Below are 22558 nucleotides of genomic sequence, written 5' to 3' on the forward strand. Positions count from 1 at the left end.
TATATAAAAACGTGAATAAATGGTTATGCCGTTATTTCCCTAGAGGGTTCATAGGTTCAATGGCATACCCTTATGCCTCTTTGTAATGTGGGTAATGTATACTAGGGACCAAAGTTTTGTCAGCGGGAACAAATCCAGATTCGGCGGCTTTTACGCAATATAGAAAACCAGCCAAATCCAATATTTTTATCTCAGGCTTTATGTTTTGCAATCGCTTTTGCCACATCCATGACAGACATATGGTACCTATACTTAGGTATATACAGAGATCTATGAATCAGATATTTCATTTTCCTATTTAGGTCACGGTCAAAAAACACCCAGCAACGCTATCTGACATCATCATAACTTTAAACCAGAAACAGTTTCCTCAAAAAAGTTTTCCTTCATTCTTCGGTACTTACTGCTCAACCCGATGAAACCATTAGCTACTTCTTGTGCATTACTGGGACCCATTATGGTTCCAACGACGAAGTCTACCATGGCTCCCACGATTATAGCGATCAGGAAATTCTGTGAACAATTTGATGACAATTGTTTAGAAATCATGATCTTAAGGCCGATAAAGTTTGGTGTATCTTATTGTCAGGGATGGAATATTTCAACTTTAGTTATTTTTGCACCAGCGAGTGACGCTAGAAAAAAACCGCAAAAATTATAAGAGCTTAAAAGAAGAAAGGACTTATTAGAAGCCTATGCCCATTTTAACCAACAAATACCTAAATTAAGGGATCGCCTAAGAGCATTTAGGGAACACTTAATACGAATTTCATATAAATGTCCATTATAAACTTTATTACTGGGGAAAGCCCTTACTCTAAGTGACAGTTAGTTAGGGAAACGTTAAGAGACAGTTGGTGAAAACGGGCATTAGTCTTTCTTGTAAGTTAATTAAATACTTTCAAACAGCAAACAAAATGAACACACCCTTACAACAACAGAATATGTGTATTTGTAATTCTTGTAAATCATTAAATCTGTATTGGTAAAGTTGTGTGTTTGTTATTATCATGCCGGCCATGTTTGTTTACTCAGCAATGGTAACTGTATTTACCTTTCAACCGCACACGAAACATGCGGCAGGGGAATATATTGCACTTCTAATATAACTAGACAACTAAAGATGGAAGAAACTTTAGAGCATTTGCTTAAAACTAAAGGGTTTTTAGGGGACTTTGAATCTATAAATAAGCCATTTATAATATTCGGAACAATAAAGCGTTTAGCAAGCCTTTTTCATTTCAATTTTATTTCTGACTGACAGAAAAACGCCTTTCAATCAATCAATCAAAATCTCAATAACGAGCTCAATAAATACGAACATTGATACATCTTATCATGTCACAGCTATATATAAACTGGACTTTGGATTGAGAAAGGTCACTGCTTGTTTTCCGATTGAATAAGTCCTGTATCCGGGAAATGTTCCCCGAATAGATGTTCTGCCAAAATAGTCTTTGATACAAAGTGTAACATGTTACAAGTTCGCAATGTTACTCAATGACTGTGTGTTATTTATACAGAACGAGAATTTTATTAATGTTTATTGACTTTGTATTGAAAAAAGCTCTTGTTTTTTATACAGCCTAAAAATACCAATTTAGGCATAAACTAGTCCAAGACATAGGTACATTTGATTTAGTTCCATTATCTCCCAAAATTCTAAATAAATGCTGTTAAAAAAAACATACAGACCTACTACTGCTATAAAAATTGTGGATTTGAAACGTAAACAAATTGGGGTTATGAAGGTTTCCATTCTACGCAGTTATCCCTAACCCATTCAAATAAAAGGCAATCAGACAAAAAGCTAATTCTCGCCCAGCATTACAGTAATTTGCGAGCACCACAACAGCTGCCTTTTAACCTACTGAAAATTAACGCTATTAACTTAATCTATGTTATTACAACTGTGTTGGTGGAAAGCCGTATTTTAATTACAATAAAACATAGTCCTGTGCATGTCGCAAATTACACGCCTTTTATCCGTGACAGTTTTCAGAAGCGGCTCAGCGTTTCCCGAGAATTATCTATACTAATATTATAAAGCTGAAGAGTTTGTTTCTTTGTTTGTTTGAACGCGCTAATCTCAGGAATTACTGGTCCGATTTGAAAATTTCTTTCAGTGTTAGATAGCCCATTTATCGAGGAAGGCTATAGGCTACTTTTTATCCCGGTACGGGAAGTAGTTCCCACGGGATGTGGGTGAAACCGCTGGCAGAAGCTAGTGACAAATATAGCTCTACGTCAATACACCACATGTCCAACTATTTACAAAAGAACACTATACAATGGCATATCTGTTGATCTAAAAAATATTTCCCAGCTGACTAACAAGATTTAATTTTGTAACATTTCTATTTTATTTTGAGCTGAGTGTGAAGGTTGTCGCATTGTTATCGTAATAACACAATTATTTTTGTTTCCTTGGTTAAATCTCATTTATTATTTACAGCGTATAAAGTTCTAACTGTTTACTGAAAGAATTCGCTCGGTGCTAACAGCGCATTGTGACAGTAACATGACGTGAAATAGAAATGCATGCAGTATTTTATTATTCAGCAAAAGATATGGACTGATTTGTATGCGCAGCGTATAATGATCTGATTGACACTCTATTCTTGCTACATGAGGTAATAATGGCGTCCACGGTCGTTTTCGGCCACGGCGGCTGCTCTCACTTAAGGAGATCAGCCAGCTGCGCAGGACATATTATAGTGCACGAGCATTTGCGCAGACACAAGTGCACTCCCTTTTCCTTCACTCTCATAACCCGATGGGACGGCAATCCGACACGACCGGAAAGAGATCAGGCGCAGGACCGACATTTACTTGCGCTCCGATGCACGGGTGAATTATTCACCAACTTCCAGACTACGGGCTGCTTTGTGAAAGTTTAAGAAAACCCACAAAGCGATTTCGGCCCGACCCGGGAATCGAACCCGAGACCACGCGCACAGCAGCCGCGCTTGCGACCACTAGACCAACGAGGCAGTCTAAAATGTACATGAGGTATAGAGTAAGCAATCCGTATATAAACTTTTAAAAGAGAGACTCTAACATCAATTGGAAAATTAGAAATTAATAAGACTCTAATGTTGCAGTATGTAATTGTTTGCTTGGTGCATGAAATCATCTTCATTAAAGAGCTTGCAGTGCAGTTAGTGAACACTTAAGTGACTTAAACGAACGACGAAACAGTCCGTGTCCTGAATTCGAGACGAAAGTTGCGAGGATAAAACAAGTTTGCGGATTTAGTACACCCAATACCCTCGTACTTGAAATCGCACTTCTCAATGCTTTACGCATTTTAATTATTAAAATTTAAAAATTAAACAAATCTAGAATAACTAGTAGTGGCAAAGCTTTCGCTAATTCTAAAGTGAGAATCCTTTTACAATCGGATTCTTCTCTGAACTAGTTTACATAAAAACATGATTCAATAGCATGATAAAATCATGCATGCATGTTTATTGTTTACATTTTTTCATTTTCAAGGTAAGGACATTACATACTCACTGCGTTACGAGAATATAATTTAAAATAACTTCGATCATAACCCAAGTACTTCGTTAGCACGTCCGGTTATGAAACATTGCGTTCAAAAGTTTATTTTCGAAGCTAGTGGGATATAGGAAGTTAGTAGCTTTTACGTCGTAATGGAATACAAGCAATTTTCTCGTAGGGAGTAAATGAATACTGTATTGATTGGCTGCGGGTTGAAGGACGGTTTGTTTGCAGTGAGAGAGGTCAATTGAGGCTGATGGCTGGCTATTCTGCTATCCACGGCGAACATTTTTTCCCGAACATTTTACAGGACTGCGCTATCGCGTGTTTGCTATCATTTATACCTTGTTAAAGTAATGGTAAATAGGAAAGTTTGCTGTTTTTGTTCTATTAATATCAACAAGAGTGAATTGGTTTCATATACCTACATGTTTAGTTATATTCAAAACGGAAAAGACCCTTAATTATAACCACTGAAAGTTCGTTACAATCAAACTGTTTTTCGACGGTGGGCGGCATAATTTTTCCATTCCACAATGTTCTATATCAGTGGGCGAGGCAAATTAAACTTCAGCACGTGGTTATAAACGGAATACGAACGATTGTTGAATCAATGTAAATCATATCAGGAAATCTATTTGCGGCAATTGCCAATACGAGAGCTCGTGACCTGAGAACCAATTTTAGACTGATTTATGACCTAGCAATGGGACATTTATGTAAAAAGCTCATTAAAGTGAAGGTCAATAATGGTTGTTTTTAGTTAGGGGTAAATAAGGAACTATCTTTTCGTATTGCTGTATTGCTCGTCTTTTTATAGGTGTCCATGGAAGAATAACTTGTGTAGGGCTATCTAAAACGCAAAAAATATTCATTAGTTTTTAGTAATTTATTTCACGTACCTGAGCTTTGCTCTCCCAGTCCATACCAACAGCGCAAATGAAACACATGACGACTAACGCCACGGCTCCCACAATCCTGACGTCATTAAGTCCACCGTCTATGATCTTCTTGTCATAACTCCTCAGCAGGTCGTTCAAGGAGTCGCAGAAACCGATGGTGTTCATACTGGCAGCCACTGCGTTGGCGAAGGCAAAGATGATGCCCACGGAGGCACCGAATTCTGGTCCTAATGATCTTGAGATGATGTAGTAGATACCACCTATAATGTTTATAGGGGTTAGGAAATAGGAGTAGAGCCATTTTAGGTTTCTGTGATTCCCAAAGGATGAGGTAAAATTCATCCATAAAAAGTTTTTAAAGTTATCTTCATGAACTTAATGGTTGACAAGGCTAACGCAATCAATCGTGGACGAAAAAGTTATCAATTTTCTTTCCAATTTAATTCTTGGTAAAACAAATCTTTTAAGATAGATAGGAACACGATAGGAAGTACCTATCCTAGGTTACCTACAACTGCTACATACGTACAACAATTGTATTGTATCATACATGGCAGATGATAATCTTAATAGAGATTACTGTAGTCTATTGTGTGAATGTCGTCATTATTTAGTAGCTCTGTGTTACTAAGTCACTAGTTGCTTTTTCCCTGATCTCATACACAAAAGGCTATGTGATTTGAAATTACAATGTGACAGGAGCGCATTATTCATATCATGCTTTGTACTCGTTACGCTAATTATATCAAAAGTGTTCCAGCTATTTAAATATTTATTAACACCAATTTCTGTTAGAAATGGTCAGTGTTCGATTACATATTTTTATGATAAGACGTAAATAAAATGCAGGTAAATATATTCTTGATGAGTAAAAAAACGAAGGAACTAGGATCATTAGAAACATAATCCTAGACCGGTTAGGTTTGAGTACGTTAGCCTCAGCAATATAAATAGCTTCTTTACGAGGATGGACTATAAGGCTCGAGCCGATCAACGTCAATTTAAACAATTCAGTGCAAGGAATTTTAACTAAATCCCATGAATCTCTTGCAACTGTCCGATGAGGATGACTCATGCCATTACTAACATCTTCAGTAGTTATGTCATCTGTTTCTAACTTAACTTTGTTGCAGTTTGCAGTAGGCCAATAATTAAGACTTGTAAATTGAAGAAATTAAATGATTTCGCCCGATGATGTCCTTTAAAACTGTAGAATATGCAAATGACCCACTGATCCACAAATAAATTTCAAAACCAGTTGAACTAGGACAACTATATATGGCAGACATTTCTAAATTTAAAAATATCAACAAACCTCCTTTTACTTCTCCGTTGGTGCATATAGCGCTCATAGAGAGCGTGGTGATGACGCATACGAAGGCAGATATGGCGATGATGACCAGAGACAGTCCGATGCCTGCTTGTGAGACCACCCACGATATACGCAGGAACAGCATCACACCCCAAATGTTTAGTAGACATGGTATCAGCACCCCCTGTCATAAAACTCTTATTAGACTATCAATATCATTTGTAAAACAGGAGCCGTATATTCGGGCAGGAGTTTCAAAAATAGAATGGTTTATTCTTTCTATTCGTTCTATTTGTTTTTCATTTGAATTTGGAAACTGCATTTGATGCCAATCTTTTGTTTACTATCTATTGATTATGAAATATGAGAAGAAATGTCGTCAAAAAAAACTTACTTGAATCCATCCTAGCTTGATGCCAATTGTAGGTGTGGGAGACTTTGTATCTCTTGTTTGTTGTTGTACTTTCTCGTCCTGGAATAGAAGTAAACATGTGTATTGTGTTTATTTTCTCATGGTTAGCTTTTATGGCAAAATACAGGTGCATGTGATTAGATCCAACGTTAATAAACATAACTATGCAAGTTTATTGTCTAGATGGCATAAGATGCACATGATTACAATGGCTGTAGCTGTAATGAGTTCAGTGTGTGACGGCTGTTGTCCGCCATGATGGACACCGTCTGTCCTGTACTTTGTTGATCTGTGCCATAACACTGAATTTACGTATTGTTCCCAGACGGTATCGAATCAACGTATCTCGTGACATGTTGTGACGATTGTTGTCACTCTTGTTGTATGAAAGTTAGTTTGGCTCTAGAGACGCTATTCTATTCTGGAGATGACTCTAGGTATTTTTGAAAGGAAATAATAGTATCGAATTCTCAACGCTGCCTGTTGTACCTGACTGTATGCTTAAAATAGCACATAGAAACATGTTCCTACCTTCCTGTTTGTACCATAAGAATGTTATCTTTCGATTATTGTTAAACACTTGATGTTAAAAACTATCTACATATCGATTAAAACCCCGAGTTACAATGCTACATCCATCAAGCTCGAGTGCGCGGCTGCTCGCAGCAGCTTGCGCCGGATCGCACCGGTGAGATCCGGCGACGACCAACAGCCACGCACTTTTCCTGTTCCACGCAAAACAATATGTCGTACTAATTGACGCTTCATCTCTGCTCTTTTAATTTACAATCATTGTATTATTATTACCAAAATATGAAGCAAATGTCACCTAATTACTTCCTAATTAGTTAGGATTGGAATAAATAGTTCCATAAATGAAAATAACCAAATTAGGCACGTGTTAAACTACAACTCGTGTAAAATGTTGTTGATTTAAGGCAGGGCTGAGCTAAATAAACTTATGTAATTTATTTATTGGCAGATTGTATAAACATATAAACCTCTGTTTAAAGCAGAAGAATATAAATTATGTTATGATGGACCTTGATTTTGCAAGACCGATTCGATGACGATTGTTCAATGGAAGTTTTTAAGTCGCATTGGTAAAAAATATGAATCAAAATCATCTGCTTATGTTCCGTATGGCAAGAGTTTTACTGATAAAAGAAAATCGCAAATTAAAAACAGTTTACAGTTAATTGCACATAAATCCTCACTCATAATTGATTAACTCACATACCTAATTTATTTTATAACTCAGTCGTAAGGTTAAATGACCGGTAATTCTAAGCTATATACTGTAACATAAAGGTGGCCATTTGATATTACAAATGATTGGTTTACCGACTAACCAGTTAGCAACTACACGTTTCATTAAAATGCTATCTTCATGACATAATTATACCTAATCGTGCTCGTAAAATATTGTAGTAGTGTACTCAAAGAAAGGGATCATTATGTTTATTGTTATAATAGAACCTGTGTGTAGGTATTATTATGGCCATAGCAATAATGCATTAAAAAGTAACAAATTAACCGGACTGTCGTAATCTGTCATTAATCACAAGAGCCGACAAGTTCCTTGAAGGAATAGTTCAAAGACATTAAACATATGTATGTGTATACTGAAGTACATACATGTTGGTATACGTTTAAAAGCAATTACTTTCCATCAAAATACATGAGGGAGAGCTCCTCTGTATGTACTTAGTTATTATGTAGGCTATTAATATGATGGTCTTAAATGGCATGGATAAGATACCAAGTTTAGAAAAACTTAAAATTGATGAATCGTGACTCAAACAAAAACAGGCTGTATTTGAAAGGTTACACATTTTAATTGATTAGTTACTGGAAGAGTCATTGAGATCAGATAACATTTCCGCATAAGAACCAATTAGAAACTCATTTTTATAATTAGGCATGGCCAAAACTCCACATTAGATAAGTACTATAATATGTGATCGTATTTCCTTGGTTTACTCCGAAATGCTAATTTTAATGTTTGCAAACGACACTTTGATTATAGCGGGCCAATAATGATGAGTTCTGTATGGGATGACATTGAATTTTGGTGAGAATAGACGTATGATAATAATAATTGAAGTTTTTTTAGATCAAAATCACACACATGCAAACACGGAAAAAAATCTATACTGTGCTATTAGATGGTTTTCTTCACGATCAATTGTATATTTTTGCGACTTAAAGAATTTGTAGAGAAATGCTGATTTTCAGATACTTACATACTTAGGTATCACATCTAAGCAAAGTTTAGATTTGGTAAAGTAAAAACTGGCTAGAACGGTGTACCTATCCACTTATATTATTTACGATCACAAAATTAGCTTACCTCTTCTGTAATAAGGTGATCCCCATGCAGCTCTCCCAAACTCGGCCTTTTGAGGGCTCTCTTAGAATTTCTGTAATTATCCAATCTAGGTAAAGCTTCTCTTGTCAGCTGGGCCAATGACCTCTTCCTTCTCCAGCCAGCGTCATGTAGCCAGGTATCAGGTTGGGAGTTAGGAGCAACCACGGCCACTCCTCGCTCGACGGTCTCGGCCGAGGAGCGCAGAGGTCGTGTGATTATGTTGGCACCCATATGTATGCCATTCTTCTTCGATTCAGCCTCCACAGAGGAAACTGTGAACCTGCTTGCAAAACAAAGAAGGTTTCATATATTGTGAAGGTGAAAAATCCTGGAAGACTACTGTATAATTAAAGTTTATGACTTTTATAATATTTTATAGCAATAATCATTTTAATGTCTGTTAGCAATCAATGCATTTTAATTAACAGTGATTATTTGCATACTTAACGAGAAAAATTTCCTCATCCAGAAATACCCAATTATTTTTTATTATGTAATAAAAAAAGTTCCAAGGATTCTGACCTGTTTTCTTCCATGATGAGGTGTAAGGTCGGTGGACTACCGGAAGCTACACTTATATGTAACTACTTCACGTAGCTTTATTGTTACGAAATACTTCTTCGGGGTTGCGCCCAACCACATAATTTTCTTTGCGCGATATCTGAATAAAAAAGAAAAACATTTCATAATTAATAACTTATTAGAGTAATTTTGTTTTGTATATAAATTATTGTAGTAGAAAATAATTCATAAGCTTAATTATTTTAAAAGCCCTGGTAGGTGTATCCAATAGTTTTGGGCCCTAGTGAGTACTTCCGTAATTATTCGTGAAAAGACACTTCAATATAATACATAACGTAGGTTTGTGCGTAGGTATATATCTACTTTTTTGCCAACGAACGACATGCTATGGTGCCATCATTGGCGGTAAATTAATTACGTTGACAAGTACGATGCCTCATTTCTTAATGACGTGGTTATTTCACTTACATAAGTAATTAAATTTTAATCGTGAACAAAAATGATCTGCTTAACAACAGCATATAAAACTTGTCTTGAGTGCACTTGGGTCAGAATGCACTTGAATGTTGATATTTGTCTGTCTCTATGTACGGATTATGTGCTATTTTAACTATTAACAGCTCTTAATTATTATTTACAGCTCGTCATTATTAACTGTGTATCAATAGCTAAAACTCCGACTATATTTATAAAGATTCTCCAAAAATTTGCAAAGACAATGCCACCGCAAACAATTTACCCAATTAAACGGTACGGTAGGTCCCGGCTGTCATTGAACATTTTTGGCAATCGTTACGGGTACCTAGTCAGAAGCCAGTAAGTCTGACACCAGTCTAACCAAGGGGTATCGGGTTGCCCGGGTAACCGGATTGAGGGAGTCAGATAGGGCAGTCGCTCCTTGTAAAGCACTGGTACCCAGCTACATCCGGTTTAGACTGGAAGCCGACCCCAACATAGTTAGGAAAAGGCTCGGAGGATGATGATGAGGTATATCTGTTTATATAAGTAGGTATACAGTTTACGTGGAAAGGAATGACTGGTGAACTTAGTCGGGCTAGTAATCGCTGGCTGAAACCAGATTACCCTACTTCAGAAGGGCTTTCCTTATTCCACGCGTATTTCTTATCTGCCAATCAAGGAATATCTTCAATGATTGTCAAGATATAGTAACATTGTAATGTAAGTGCTCGTTGCTTCCGATATTGTAAGCGATAACGTCTACCTTCGAGGTTACCATAATGGACATTATAATCCAACTAACATTCCAATTAAAATTCGGGAGGAGAAAAAGCTACACATAAAATTAGCTATTTCGATGAGTCACACAGACAAACAAACAGCGGTCAAACCAGGTTATTCTTATCCCTCTTCTTACGTTAAGGGTTAAAGTGATTGATTTCGACGACTCTACTAGGCTATAACGCCAATAGGTACTACGAGCTTTTTGACTATATTCCAACAATAACCGTTATGCCCAGGTAACTGGATTGAGGAGGTCAGCTACATACGGTTAGACTGGAAGCCGACCCCAACATAGTTTGGGAAAAAGGCTCGGAGGATGATGAACCGTTATTCCATCTCTCTGTTCCCGATAACTGGTTTTAATGATTATTTCTGGCCCTTAAGACTTATTTTCACGTTATTTTGTGCAATATTTTCATTAACACGATACCTAATAAGAGTAATTAGTAAACTGTGCCTCCATCTTGATCGTAATTGATTGACCGACCGGTTATGCGGTCAAGTGATGCATGGGTGTGTGTGATGTCATTATGTTTTATACCTTTTTATTCAAGTACCTAATTTTATATTATAGCAATGGTCTGTTTGTTTAAGGATCACACACGACCGTTTACCGTAAAAAATCGTGTAAAAAATAACCACTATATTATGTACACCTCATTGAACCCTTTAACTGGACTCAATACCATACAAAGTTAATACATCGGAATCTCCACATCTTTTATTTCACACGGCGAACAAGTTCCAAGTTCCAGCTAAGGCTGTAGTCAGTTTTGGCCGGTTTCGGCCGGTTGCGGGGAAACACAGCCAGCAGACACATGCTAAGGCCGAGGTAGAAGCGTCACGTGACTAAAAGCCTCGAGGCACGTGACAGAAAACGTTTCGAAGGACCAACGCGTTTTGAATAACTTAAAGCGCTTGATAAGTGCTGTTAATTCATGAAGTCAAATTACTGCATTCATAATTGGATAAGCTGTGTTTTTTAACGTTTTGCTGAGATAAGTATCGAAGTTAGCATATTAACATGTGAATAATTAATACTCGGGAAATGTAACTTAGAATTTCGGACTGGTCTTTCTGCTAGCTTTACTCTAAGTCTAAGCAAGCTTCTTGTTTTGCAATTACTTAGTTAATTATGCAAATTATATCAGTATAAACTAGCAATTTTAATAAAATGTGGGACAATGTAAATTGAGCACTTTCAATGAATATTGTAGCTACTCTCTTGATACGAATAAATAATAATTATGCAGATAATTGGAAATGTTGACACGCAATAAGGATTATAAAGTTCAGTTTTCTGACTGTCTAAGTAAAGACTCTAAGCTACTCAGTACCTAGATATATACATAAATTGTACCTAGTTCATGGACGTCCATTTATTGTCGGCGTACAGTTTCCAATCAGAGTTTGTTTTTAATGGCGGATCTGTCCCTTTAACTTTTATAACTGAGGATACTATTCCTTATTTTCCTTCTGTATTCATAGTATTTAAAGAATACATAAAATATTTTATATATATGCCATTATTCGCTAGCAGTTTTCCTGCCTGTCATATTTTACAACTTATCGACAAACGGAACTTCTTTGAAATACAAAGCCACTTAAAAAATGCTTGTATTATTTCGATTTATCATAAATGCTTGTATTGCAAACAGAAAGACATATTTGGATGTTCGATAATTTGAAACGTCATCAAGGTACAAGATGACCTTAGCAGTACCTAACACGTGTTTGCCAAAAGGGAGCGTTTTACACCTCACTTTTACGTACTTAAGTTAAAGCTAAGTCAAGTGTCCACATATCATTGTTTGTTCAATTAGATCAGAATATTGCGAAACAGTAGTCTTTTAAGTAAATTCTAAGAGATCACAGCTTACTGCTAAATTATATACATAAATACACCCGTACTATGTTCCATAGTAAATATTGCGCGATTTAACACATCCCTTTTGTGTTTTAAAGTTAAACATTACGAAATATAGGTAAGAAGTTCAATTAGAACCAACCAGCTTTGTTGACTTTCCCCTTTGTCTGACAGTCTGACTAAATTGCGTAGGTTTTAAGGTCCAAAGGTATTCCAAAGTATTTAATCCAAACTTTAAGTTGAGAAAGCTTATATTTTTCAGGCGGCTTGTTTAGATATAGATCCAAATTTTCTTGCACGCTCATATATCAAAGTGGTAAAAATAGTATTTAAACATTTTTTTAACATTTGTAATGATTTAGTAGTAAGTGAAAGGTAAGGGCGAGGGCTAAATTAGTGATCTAACTTGGATCGGGCAAACTTTAAACATTCACGAAGCAGTGGCGTCTCATGTACTCAAAGGGATATTTTTGGCGGCAAACCAAAGATTACGACATCTTCCGCCATCTTAGAACATTGATTGTTTACAGGACTTTTTGCAAACCTAAATACTAGTGTAACATTCTAAACTGATTTTTTAAAAAGGCAGAAAACCAATAGATTTCTTAACACGCTACAAACTTTTGACACGCGCTTCATAGACTTTTCCATAGAGGCAAACGCCATTAAACATGATATTTTTTCTAAAAAAAAACACAGTACCTATCTAGCTATCTAGGTACAAGAATGCGCATAATTCAGTCTATGGTATTGTAGTGTAACCTCCGCTATTGTTGCAGGTTCAAATTAAAAAAATAAATGTTGCATGTGACTCGTGCACAATTTTTACATACGCAGGTACATAATATTATACTAGCTGTGTATATGTATATGCACGAGTTTTATATAAAAGCATGTTACTATACTTAATGAAAATAATGTTTATATAATGACCGATCGTTTGACAATAGTTATCTCTCGGCCGTGGCAATGTATTTTTGTACCGACCATTTTCAAAATGACACTATTTACATAAATTGTAGTCGCGTCAAATATATGGTTTCGGTTTAGAAACGATTGTAGTTGATATTTGACTTTATTTATTTCTGGGTATTAGGAACAATTGTTGGCCAGACCTTTGTAGGATCAGTAAGATAAAAATTGACATAGACAAAGTCTCTACCGCACTTAAAATGTTTGTCTTAGACACAGATTTAGTTTATTCGACAGGCATATTTGGATAATCATTTCTAAATCTCATTCTTGTAATATTCAGGTGTATTCTATGATGGCCGCTATATCATCGGATGTAGTTTCTCTATTAAAAAAATCTTAAGTGAATTACACTTGAGTCATAAAAAGATCACAAAACGACTGCTGAAGGTAGCCTATCTGAATTATCTTTTTTATTATGGACATAAACATTGAGACAGCGATAACATATTTCAAGATGTAGTTACCAACAGTTAGATGCTACAAAGACGGGTGTTTATTACTCTCAAATAACAATAAATATACATTCTCACGTTTTTGTCTGTATATTTTACAGTAGATATTATATTAGATTCTTTTGTTTTTCAAATGTAAGATAAATATGTGGCATAGCATCGCTGTTGCATACAATTATGAAGGTAGAGAATTTTCAGTGCACTGCTCTACTTTAACTTAAACATACTTAATCTCTATTAAGGTCATATAATTTTTTCAGTAAAATTATGCATGTTCAAATTGCCATGACATGCCATAGGTAAAAAAATTACAAAATATCTGCCAACGTAACTGCATTGAAAAGTTAACTCTTCCTGAATATCACCCGCTGGTTCTTCGAAATGGTCATCAATCATTTGCTTTCTCAGTAAAAGATATGGGGCTTCTCGGAGAGGACACCGTGTCTATTCATTGCACCATCTATACATATAATAAATCTGTAAAAAAACTGTGTCTGTACATTGAATATATCAAAAAAATAATAATTGGGTGGGGTTTAGAAACAGTAATGGAGCACAAATCCAAAAAAAAAATTCTGTCTGTTTGTCTGTATGTCTGTATGTCTGTATGTCTGTATGTCTGTTTGTTTGTACACGCTAATCTTCCGAACTACTGAACGGATTTCAATGATTTTTTCTTTGTTGTATCAGTATTAGGCCTGGTCAACATATAGGCTATAATTTATCTTCGAAACTTGAAGACCTGATGCAGAACTCCAACAGACCAATAAAACTATAAGAGATACAAATATGGTGCCGTGGCAAAAATTGTTTCATTTGATGAGCATTTTCAGCTGAGATTATAAATTTTAAGATCTGGAACACCTGATGTGGAACCCCAAGAGCCCAGCTTCTCTGTACCATATACAGGTATGCCGTTTTAGCAAAAGTTGTTCAATTTGATAAGCACTTTATATTGACTTATACAAATTGAAGATCTAAAACACCTGATGTGGAACTCCAGGGGCCCAGCTAGACTATAGCATATAGAGGTATGACGTTTTAGCAAAAGTTGTTCAATCTGATAAGCACTCTCTGTTGACTTATAAAAATTGAAGATGTAAAACACCTAATGTGGAAACCCAGGAGCCCAGCTAGACTATAGCTTATAAAGATATGACGTTTTAGCAAAAGTGGTTCAATCTGATAAGCACTCTCTATTGACGTGTAAACATCGAAGATCTGGAACACCTGATGTGGAACTTCAAGAGCAATACTACACTTGAAATGTATAGAAATGAATGTTATGAAATAGGTATAGTGAATCAAAATAAGTAATTAGTCCGTCTTTTAGATAACCCTAAAATAATGGACACGCATTTTTCTTTTCTCTCTCTCACAAACAAATAATAACGAAGATACAACAACGCTTGAATTTCGTGTTAAGTCACTGCTTAGTACAAATTTTACATACCTAGACGTGGCGTCACGAGCCTCCACTCTCTAACTTTGTTGCGTTTTATCTTCATTATTATTTTGTATATCTCTTCCAGACCTCGGGACTACAGAGTTCCAAATTTTTGGGAGGCAAACGTGGGGTCGAAGCCAACACGCTGAAGCCCTTTTGAGACAACTTTAATGAAATGGTGACACAAAACCGACGATTATCCCTTTATACACTATAGAAATGAACCCAAGGACAATCCCCGGTGGACGTCGTTAAAAAAAAGACAATCCCCGGTTCTGTGCTAAACTATTGCTAACTATGGAGGAAAACTACTTGGGCTATTTTGATGGGATGTTAGTGGATGACAATGTATTAGGTACATGTAAAAACGGCAGGTGGAGACTCGCCACCTCACTTACTGTAACCAGTCACTGAATAGCAACAAGAGGGCAATAGGGACATGAGCGGCTGAAGGGTGAGGATACCTCGGCGGACTTTAAACGCGGATTACGCGCTCCCTGTGCTTACCATGAGGCACCTACCCTCCGAGCAGGGCCACTAATCCTGCTCTAGCGACTCCACTCTGGACGGCCAAGCCAAGCCAGAGGCGTGAGACCTACCCCCGTCATGGTTCACTCCGACCGGCCGGAGATGGGGGACAGTATACTCTCCCTGGAGAACTCAGTATATATAGCCCCGCGGGGTCGCTACTCCCCGTCATCAGCCTCAGATGTCTTGCGGTGCCTATATCTCATTATTATTGTCGTTATTATCTCAAGAGCCTTTGTCCCAATTATGTTAGGGTCGACTTCCAGTCACGATGCAACTGAGTACCAGTGTTTTACAAGGAGCGACTGCCTATCTGACCTCCACAACCCGGTTACCCCTTGGTAAGACTTACTGGCTTCTGACTACCCATAACGACTGCCAAGAATGTTCAATGACAGTCGGAACCTACAGTTTAACATCCCCTCCAAATAACGGTCATTGGTATCCAAAATATACGTAGAAAGTACATACGAACTTAGAAAAGTTGCATTGGCAGGCACTTGCCAGACCTGGAATCAAAGACGCACGCTCATACTTGAGAGATTGGTTCTCTACCCACTAAACCACCACGAATTCCACTAAGTCACCACGACTTTGTCATCTATTTAATGTTTTTTTACGAAATAATACCTACGTGTAATATTTTTGCCACACACAACTTAAATGCGGTCTAATTAGAATCACTACTTTTATCCCTATGGTCACGTCTATTGCGACTATTCAGATCTTTGATTTTGCTGACCCCATAGTCGCTGGCATAAGGGACAGGATCCGCGTACGAAGTCGCGGGCAGAAGCTAGTTAATAATAATTCGTTAGAAGGTAGGCAGTAACATTATCCATAGCCTTAGTCACATAGATAGTTTTCCTTTAGTGATTAATTTAGGTTTCATTTCCGTAAAACGGCATAAAGATCATTTTCCGAGAAAATACTCCACTCACGCCTATCTACCTATCTGCCTTACTTACTGAATAAAATGTTGGAACGGAACTTTTTGCGTTTGCTATCTAGGTAAAACCTAAATGCAGGTTTGAAATAGGCTAAGCTTTTTAGATCCATATAATGAAGGATAATATGTGCTTTATCCTGAATTTAAACATAAAAACGGTCACCACACAATAGGACCAGTAAGTACCTAACTTTGATACTGATGGCACCTGTTGATCTGCTTGCTCATAGCGGTTGATGAGGACAGATATACAACGGTAAACTGCTGCATAACAATGTACTGACCATTATCGTTGTGAACCTTCGTGGGAAAATGCATTTATTTGCATTTTATTTCGAAATACATAAACATAGAGTGCATAGAAATAGAGTAGGCAATACATTCATAAACGAAAATCTTGATCCTTTTAAAAAATTGGTCCTTAGATCCTCAACGTAATGAATTTTCCATAACTCACCGTAATTGTATTTCACTTAATTGCGGCGAGGTAATTAGTAATCTGTGCCTATAGCAACCTTAAGCTATGCCAAAAACAATTTCATTACAAGACCTAGGGTCCACTGAACTTCTCAAAAATCACCCTCTAAATTGACTTTATCTAGTTTACGTGAAACAAGGTCAAAATTATGCATTATGCTATAGCGATGACGTAGGCAGGGTGCGGCCACGCTTCGAGGGTAATCAAGTAATAGGACGTCTGATGAAGACAATAATACCTATCTACGACACTTCATCCATCTATACTAATATTATAAAGAGGAAAACTTTGTTTGTTTGTTTGGTTGTAATGGATAAACTCAAAAACTGTTGGACCGATTTTAAATATTCTTTCACCATTAGAAAGCTATATTAGTTGCGAGTAAGATAGGCTATATTTTACCCCGGTGGGGGCAGTAGCTCCCACGGGACGCGGGTGAAACTGCGGGAAAACGGCTAGTTGCATATAAACTTATGTATATATCTTTGGATGTATGTACAAAGCTATCGATCGACTGTAAGCGGTTGCATTTTGTAGGTCACTAACGTGTTGCTGAATTTTCATGAGTTGTGTGTGTGTTGAAATGACGATTAAAAAATTTATGGTTGCCCGAGAAAAAATGGAAATCTCAGAGTATTGTTTGCAATAGTTTATAACTGTAACTGAAAAAAAGTTATGACAAAGTTGGCTCCTCGTATTGGAAGCGGGTATACCTAGCTGCTCAGACAAGATACCATACAACATAATGGGTACCACACGTATTGCTATAATGCAGGAAGAAGGCAGACGCCTGTTGCATGAATTTCTTGGAAAAGTTTCATTGTATAAATGCTACTATAGAACTATTGATAGTACTATTTTCTCGTAGTCAAAGAAAGACAGTAAAGTTTTCTGATAAAAATAGATTTAGATGAGCTGCTATTATAAAAACCGAAAATAAGGACTAAAGATAATCATGGTATGAACATTATATTTATGAATGAACAAATGTTTAAATTTATTTATTTATTTATTTATTTTAAGGACAACCAACAAAATAAAAAATCAATTATCATCTGCCCGTTCAATTCCTGATTATTTGGAATCGACTCTCTTTGATCATGGCGTCAATTGATTTACATTATACGATTGATTTATTCAAACCTAAATAATAAAGTAAGACTATAATATTTTTTCAGTTTCATTTCATAGATATCATCATAAATGATCTTCGCATCAGTATTTATCAGAATTTGCCTTCCGTCTGGTTTTTGAATCATTCTCGACAATGAATCATGGTAGTTCCCTTTTCAGAACACGACGTAATTTTTCACTCTTTGGAAAACAATACGAAGGTTTGTCTAATTACGTCAAGAGATCAATGAGAGAGCAATGAATCACACAGCGGCGACGTAGCCACGGCCTACGGTTTACTACATATTTTCAGTAACTACTTCTGACGTATATTTATCGACCTTTGTAGCATTGGTATTTTCGTTTTATTTACCTTAACGAAACATGTGTTATTGGTACTTTGTTTATTACTACATTAAGTTATTGTAGTTATAATTATGTCGCGAATAAATTGGGTTTTCAGCTGCCGTTTGAAATGCAGATGGTTTCATAGCTGACTGCTATAATAAAGTGCGTTTGGTTCCCATCAATTTTGGCTTACGTGTAGTTAAATCAAGGGAAGTTGGATTGTAAAGTGACGTCAGCCATTCGATTGTGTTATGTTTTCCGTATATACTAACCCTGACTTTGATAGCTACGTAGGTACATCATCCGCACAGTATTCGAAAATTACGAGGAATCAACCTGAAAATGACTGAATGTAGCTACCGCTTATATGTAGTATTTTTCAAAAAAACGGCTGATTCAAACAAATTACAATGCCCAATCTGCAATTAATTAAATTATTTTATAGGTAAGTAGGCAAGCTTAGATTCAAAACATGGATGGATGGATGCTTACCAGCTATTTCTAATAATCAATTTAAAATTTTCAGTCAGTCATAACAAAAACATACATCAGTAAAATATTTTAATTTAGCCAAGTGCGTAAAGTGAGATAATCTTTAGTACCTATTGTTGTAAGTAGTTGTTGCATTGTTTTATTTTCTTATCATACTCCTTATCACTTACCAACAGACATGAAGGGAATGATTAGAATTTAAGGGATTAAATTAACTTGCTTACTTTTCTTGGAAAATGCCGGGAAAATGTACCTAAGCTAACACCTCTCTTGAGGGCCAATTCAAAGAATAATTTTAGGAATAAGCATTATAATTAATTCTGAAAATCTTTAACTCTGACTAGCTTCTGCCAGCGGTTTCACCCGCATCCCGTGGAAACCTCTGCACGAACCCGGATAAAAGCCTATAGCCTTCCTCGATAAATGGGCTATCTAACACTGAAAGAATTTTTCAAATCGGACCAGTAGTTCCTGAGATTAGCGCGTTCAAACAAACAAACAAACTCTTCAGCTTTATAATATTAGTATAGATAAACAAAAACAGATAAAGCGCTCCTTGGCTACGAATCGAATTACATAGCTACGGTCGTACATAGATAGTAGGATATTTTTTTTCTATAGGTACATTTCATTTCTCTACAGCCAGTGTGTTACCTACGCTCTGTCTACATCAACACATACTTTATAGTCAGTTCTTAATTATTTATTTAATTAATCCTACGCCATTATATAACAGAGTAATAATGTCACCCATATATTGTCATTTAGCGTTTAATTTATCTTAATGTGTTGATTTTCTTTGAAGATAACATTCAACAGTTTTCGACGTGAAATAAAACCATCTTAGTTGTTTTCACCAGAAAATAAATGCTATTTAGACTAACATTATAAACCCGAAGAGTTTGTTTGTTTAAACACGTAAAAAATATTCGCGCTCTGAAACTACGGACCGATTTTTTTTTCTGTGTCTTTGTAGTGTCGGTAATTAATTGAGGAAGCTTTATAGATAGTTTATTTAAAAAATATTTGTCATTTCAATCTTCTTTTGTAATTGTGTAAATGTGTGTTTAGGCTTGTTGGTGTCATGAATCTTAAGAACTACCGGCATAAAAATAACACAAGAATTCAGTCCCAGTTGATAATGTTTGTTATCTAAATTGTTCTATAAAATTAAAAAATAGATTAAGGATTTTTGGATCCTTTATTATATAGGTAGTAGGTACCTTTTGATATTTTAATGAATTGTAATAAAAGTTAAGAGCTCTATCAATGAGCAATTATCTGAATTTAAATTTAGTGACCTATGGAAATCCCCTACAGACGCAGTTAGTTGCAAAACAGGTTTGTTTTTCTAAGGCAGTATTTTTTTAGTTGAAAAAATAAGTAAACATTAAATAAAATAGTGAAACAAATCAGCTGTTTCAATACCGGTGTGTTTGTTACTGAGTTACAACTGTATAACAAATAATCGTAAAGCAAACTGATAAAAAGATTTACTGAGTCTGAGCACTCTGTATTTATTTTTTCCTTACCTTAAAATGTTTGCAGTGAAGAAAAATGTCCTTCCGAAAATAGAAAATACTTAATTAAATATTTATCACTGTTTAATTCACTAATGCACACTGAGTTTATAGTCACTTAGATATATAAAATTATTATGCAAATAATATTGTACATTAATATTTTTATGTTAGTTAAACTTTTCTAAAATAATTTTGTACGTAAGCGCGAGTGTTCGTTGTGTTTCGCGAGGCGGAAAATCGCGATGGCGCGTGTGCCCAGTCGCACCGCACCGCTCGACCAGAGCCCGCGAAGCCTCTGCTACGAGTTTTTATAAACACACCAACTTCAAGCGCCCTTACAAACGGCAGTTTTTAATTACCTACTACAATTATTCGTTCTAGTTAGGACCTGATTTCTGCCAGTTCCAGCGCCCGCTGCTGGAGCCCGCCGAACTTACGAGTATGCCGCTTACTTTGTTTATGTATGTGTTTATTCTTAGTCAATACCGAATATTATTTACATTGGAACACCAAAGTGAATCGACTATAAAATATGCTCATACCTATGTCTTCACGAACATAACCCGCGGCTTCCCGAGCTTTATCTTGCTCATAAATCTTACGCTCAACAAATTTTCGGTAATCCGCCTACCTACCTCATGCTCATAAAAGCCAATAAACATTGAGTATCAATAAAGTACGAATATTGTTCAGTACATTGCAGTTACCATCATATAGCATCATGCGTAAATTGAACAAAGGCACTTTATTTTCTACACTCCATTTTAAACATTGTGATTAGGGCATGCAATTTCGGTAAAACAAAAATTACCGGTAAAAATACGGTAATAAAAATATTTTTACCGGTAAACCGGTAAAACGGTAATTTTTGTAATTTTTTTTAAATGTGATATTATAACAATAAGATTGGGTAGTCTTAAAGCAAAAACTAAATAAATATGCAAAGTATAAGGAGGTAAACGTTTTTTTGTGTCGTGGGCCGTAACAAAAAACATGTCAGTACCGTCCGTACGCGATGTCGCCGACAAAATGCAAGAGAAACGGCTGCGATGGTACGGACATTAAAAAGGAGTGACACCTGAGGACACCGGCAGTGTGAATGTGATACTCAATCTCAATATACCCGGTCAAAGGCGCAAAGGCAGGCCGAAACCGTGGTGGTTGAGTGTCGTAATGAATGACTTGAAAATCTGCGAACTCGAAGAGGAAGATGTCTATTCAGGAGGATAGAGCGAAGTGGAAGAAGGAAGATACGGAAAGCCGACCCCGTCACAAAACGGGATAAACGCTAAGAATTACCGTAAAAAAATATATTTTTCATTGAAGTGAAAGCCCTTTTTTATGGTAAATCATCAAATGACAGACTCTTTCTGTCTAAAACCCATGTTTTTTAGTAGGCGTTTTATGGACCAGGGTCGCGGTAACTCTTTCGAACAATCCCGCGGCCCCGGCAGGCCTTGGCCCTGCTGGGCCCCACTGAGTTTGCTGACATCTCCCTGAGGAGCCCGTGGAACAACGCGCGCCGCTGACACGGGTCTTTACGGCGATTTACCGGTAAAAACCACCAAAACCCATTTTTGCGGGTTTTAAATTACCGGTAAAAATAATATGAAACCGGTAATTTACCGGTTTTTACGTTTTTCTGATAAAATATAGCAATTGTTCATTTAACGTCAAATCTTTGTTATGTAGCCTGAATATAATGTAATGTTGCATACATTACGTATTGTAAGAGTGTTATAGTTGCTGTTTTTTAGAAAAGTAAACTTGTGTGTCCTTAACTATCTCTAGGTTAGATACAAATCTTCTTTCTCATCTTAATTTATAAAATCTAAACAAATTGTATTCATTCAGTTATTCTGTTTTTCCTCATAGCCGTCAGCTCATACTAGGTAAAAATGTAGCTAATGCTTATTTTACCTACTCTATGACCTTACTGAGCAAGGGCTTTTACTTCACCACCATGCGGACAGCTCTGAGGACACGGTGGAGCACACAGTCCAGGTGTGCACTGCCTGGGAAGGGTACCGCCGTGTTGTCGTCGAGGCAATAGGCAGCGGCGACCTTTCGCGTCCTTCCCTGGTTCAAGCCATGGTCCGGAGCTAGAGGGAATGGGAA

The 22558-nt window shown here is 36.5% G+C and overlaps 1 protein-coding gene across 2 annotated transcripts in view; it reads right to left on the reverse strand.

Moving 5' to 3' along the window:
• Positions 1-20725, reverse strand: part of LOC124637018 (bumetanide-sensitive sodium-(potassium)-chloride cotransporter-like) — a 36187-nt gene extending 15462 nt beyond the window's left edge. For both annotated transcript variants that reach the window (XM_047173331.1, XM_047173330.1), the window contains exons 1-7: positions 20450-20725; positions 9027-9165; positions 8487-8784; positions 6116-6193; positions 5725-5905; positions 4410-4669; positions 405-513 (exon numbers count right to left, since the gene is read on the reverse strand). In XM_047173331.1, coding sequence (XP_047029287.1) covers positions 405-513; positions 4410-4669; positions 5725-5905; positions 6116-6193; positions 8487-8784; positions 9027-9040 — 940 coding nt within the window. In that variant the 5' untranslated portion in view covers positions 9041-9165; positions 20450-20725. The remainder of the gene's footprint in view (positions 1-404; positions 514-4409; positions 4670-5724; positions 5906-6115; positions 6194-8486; positions 8785-9026; positions 9166-20449) is intronic.
• Positions 20726-22558: the final 1833 nt, after the last annotated feature.

Source organism: Helicoverpa zea, chromosome 15 (assembly GCF_022581195.2).
Source record: "Helicoverpa zea isolate HzStark_Cry1AcR chromosome 15, ilHelZeax1.1, whole genome shotgun sequence".
NCBI classification, from domain to species: Eukaryota; Metazoa; Arthropoda; class Insecta; order Lepidoptera; family Noctuidae; genus Helicoverpa; species Helicoverpa zea.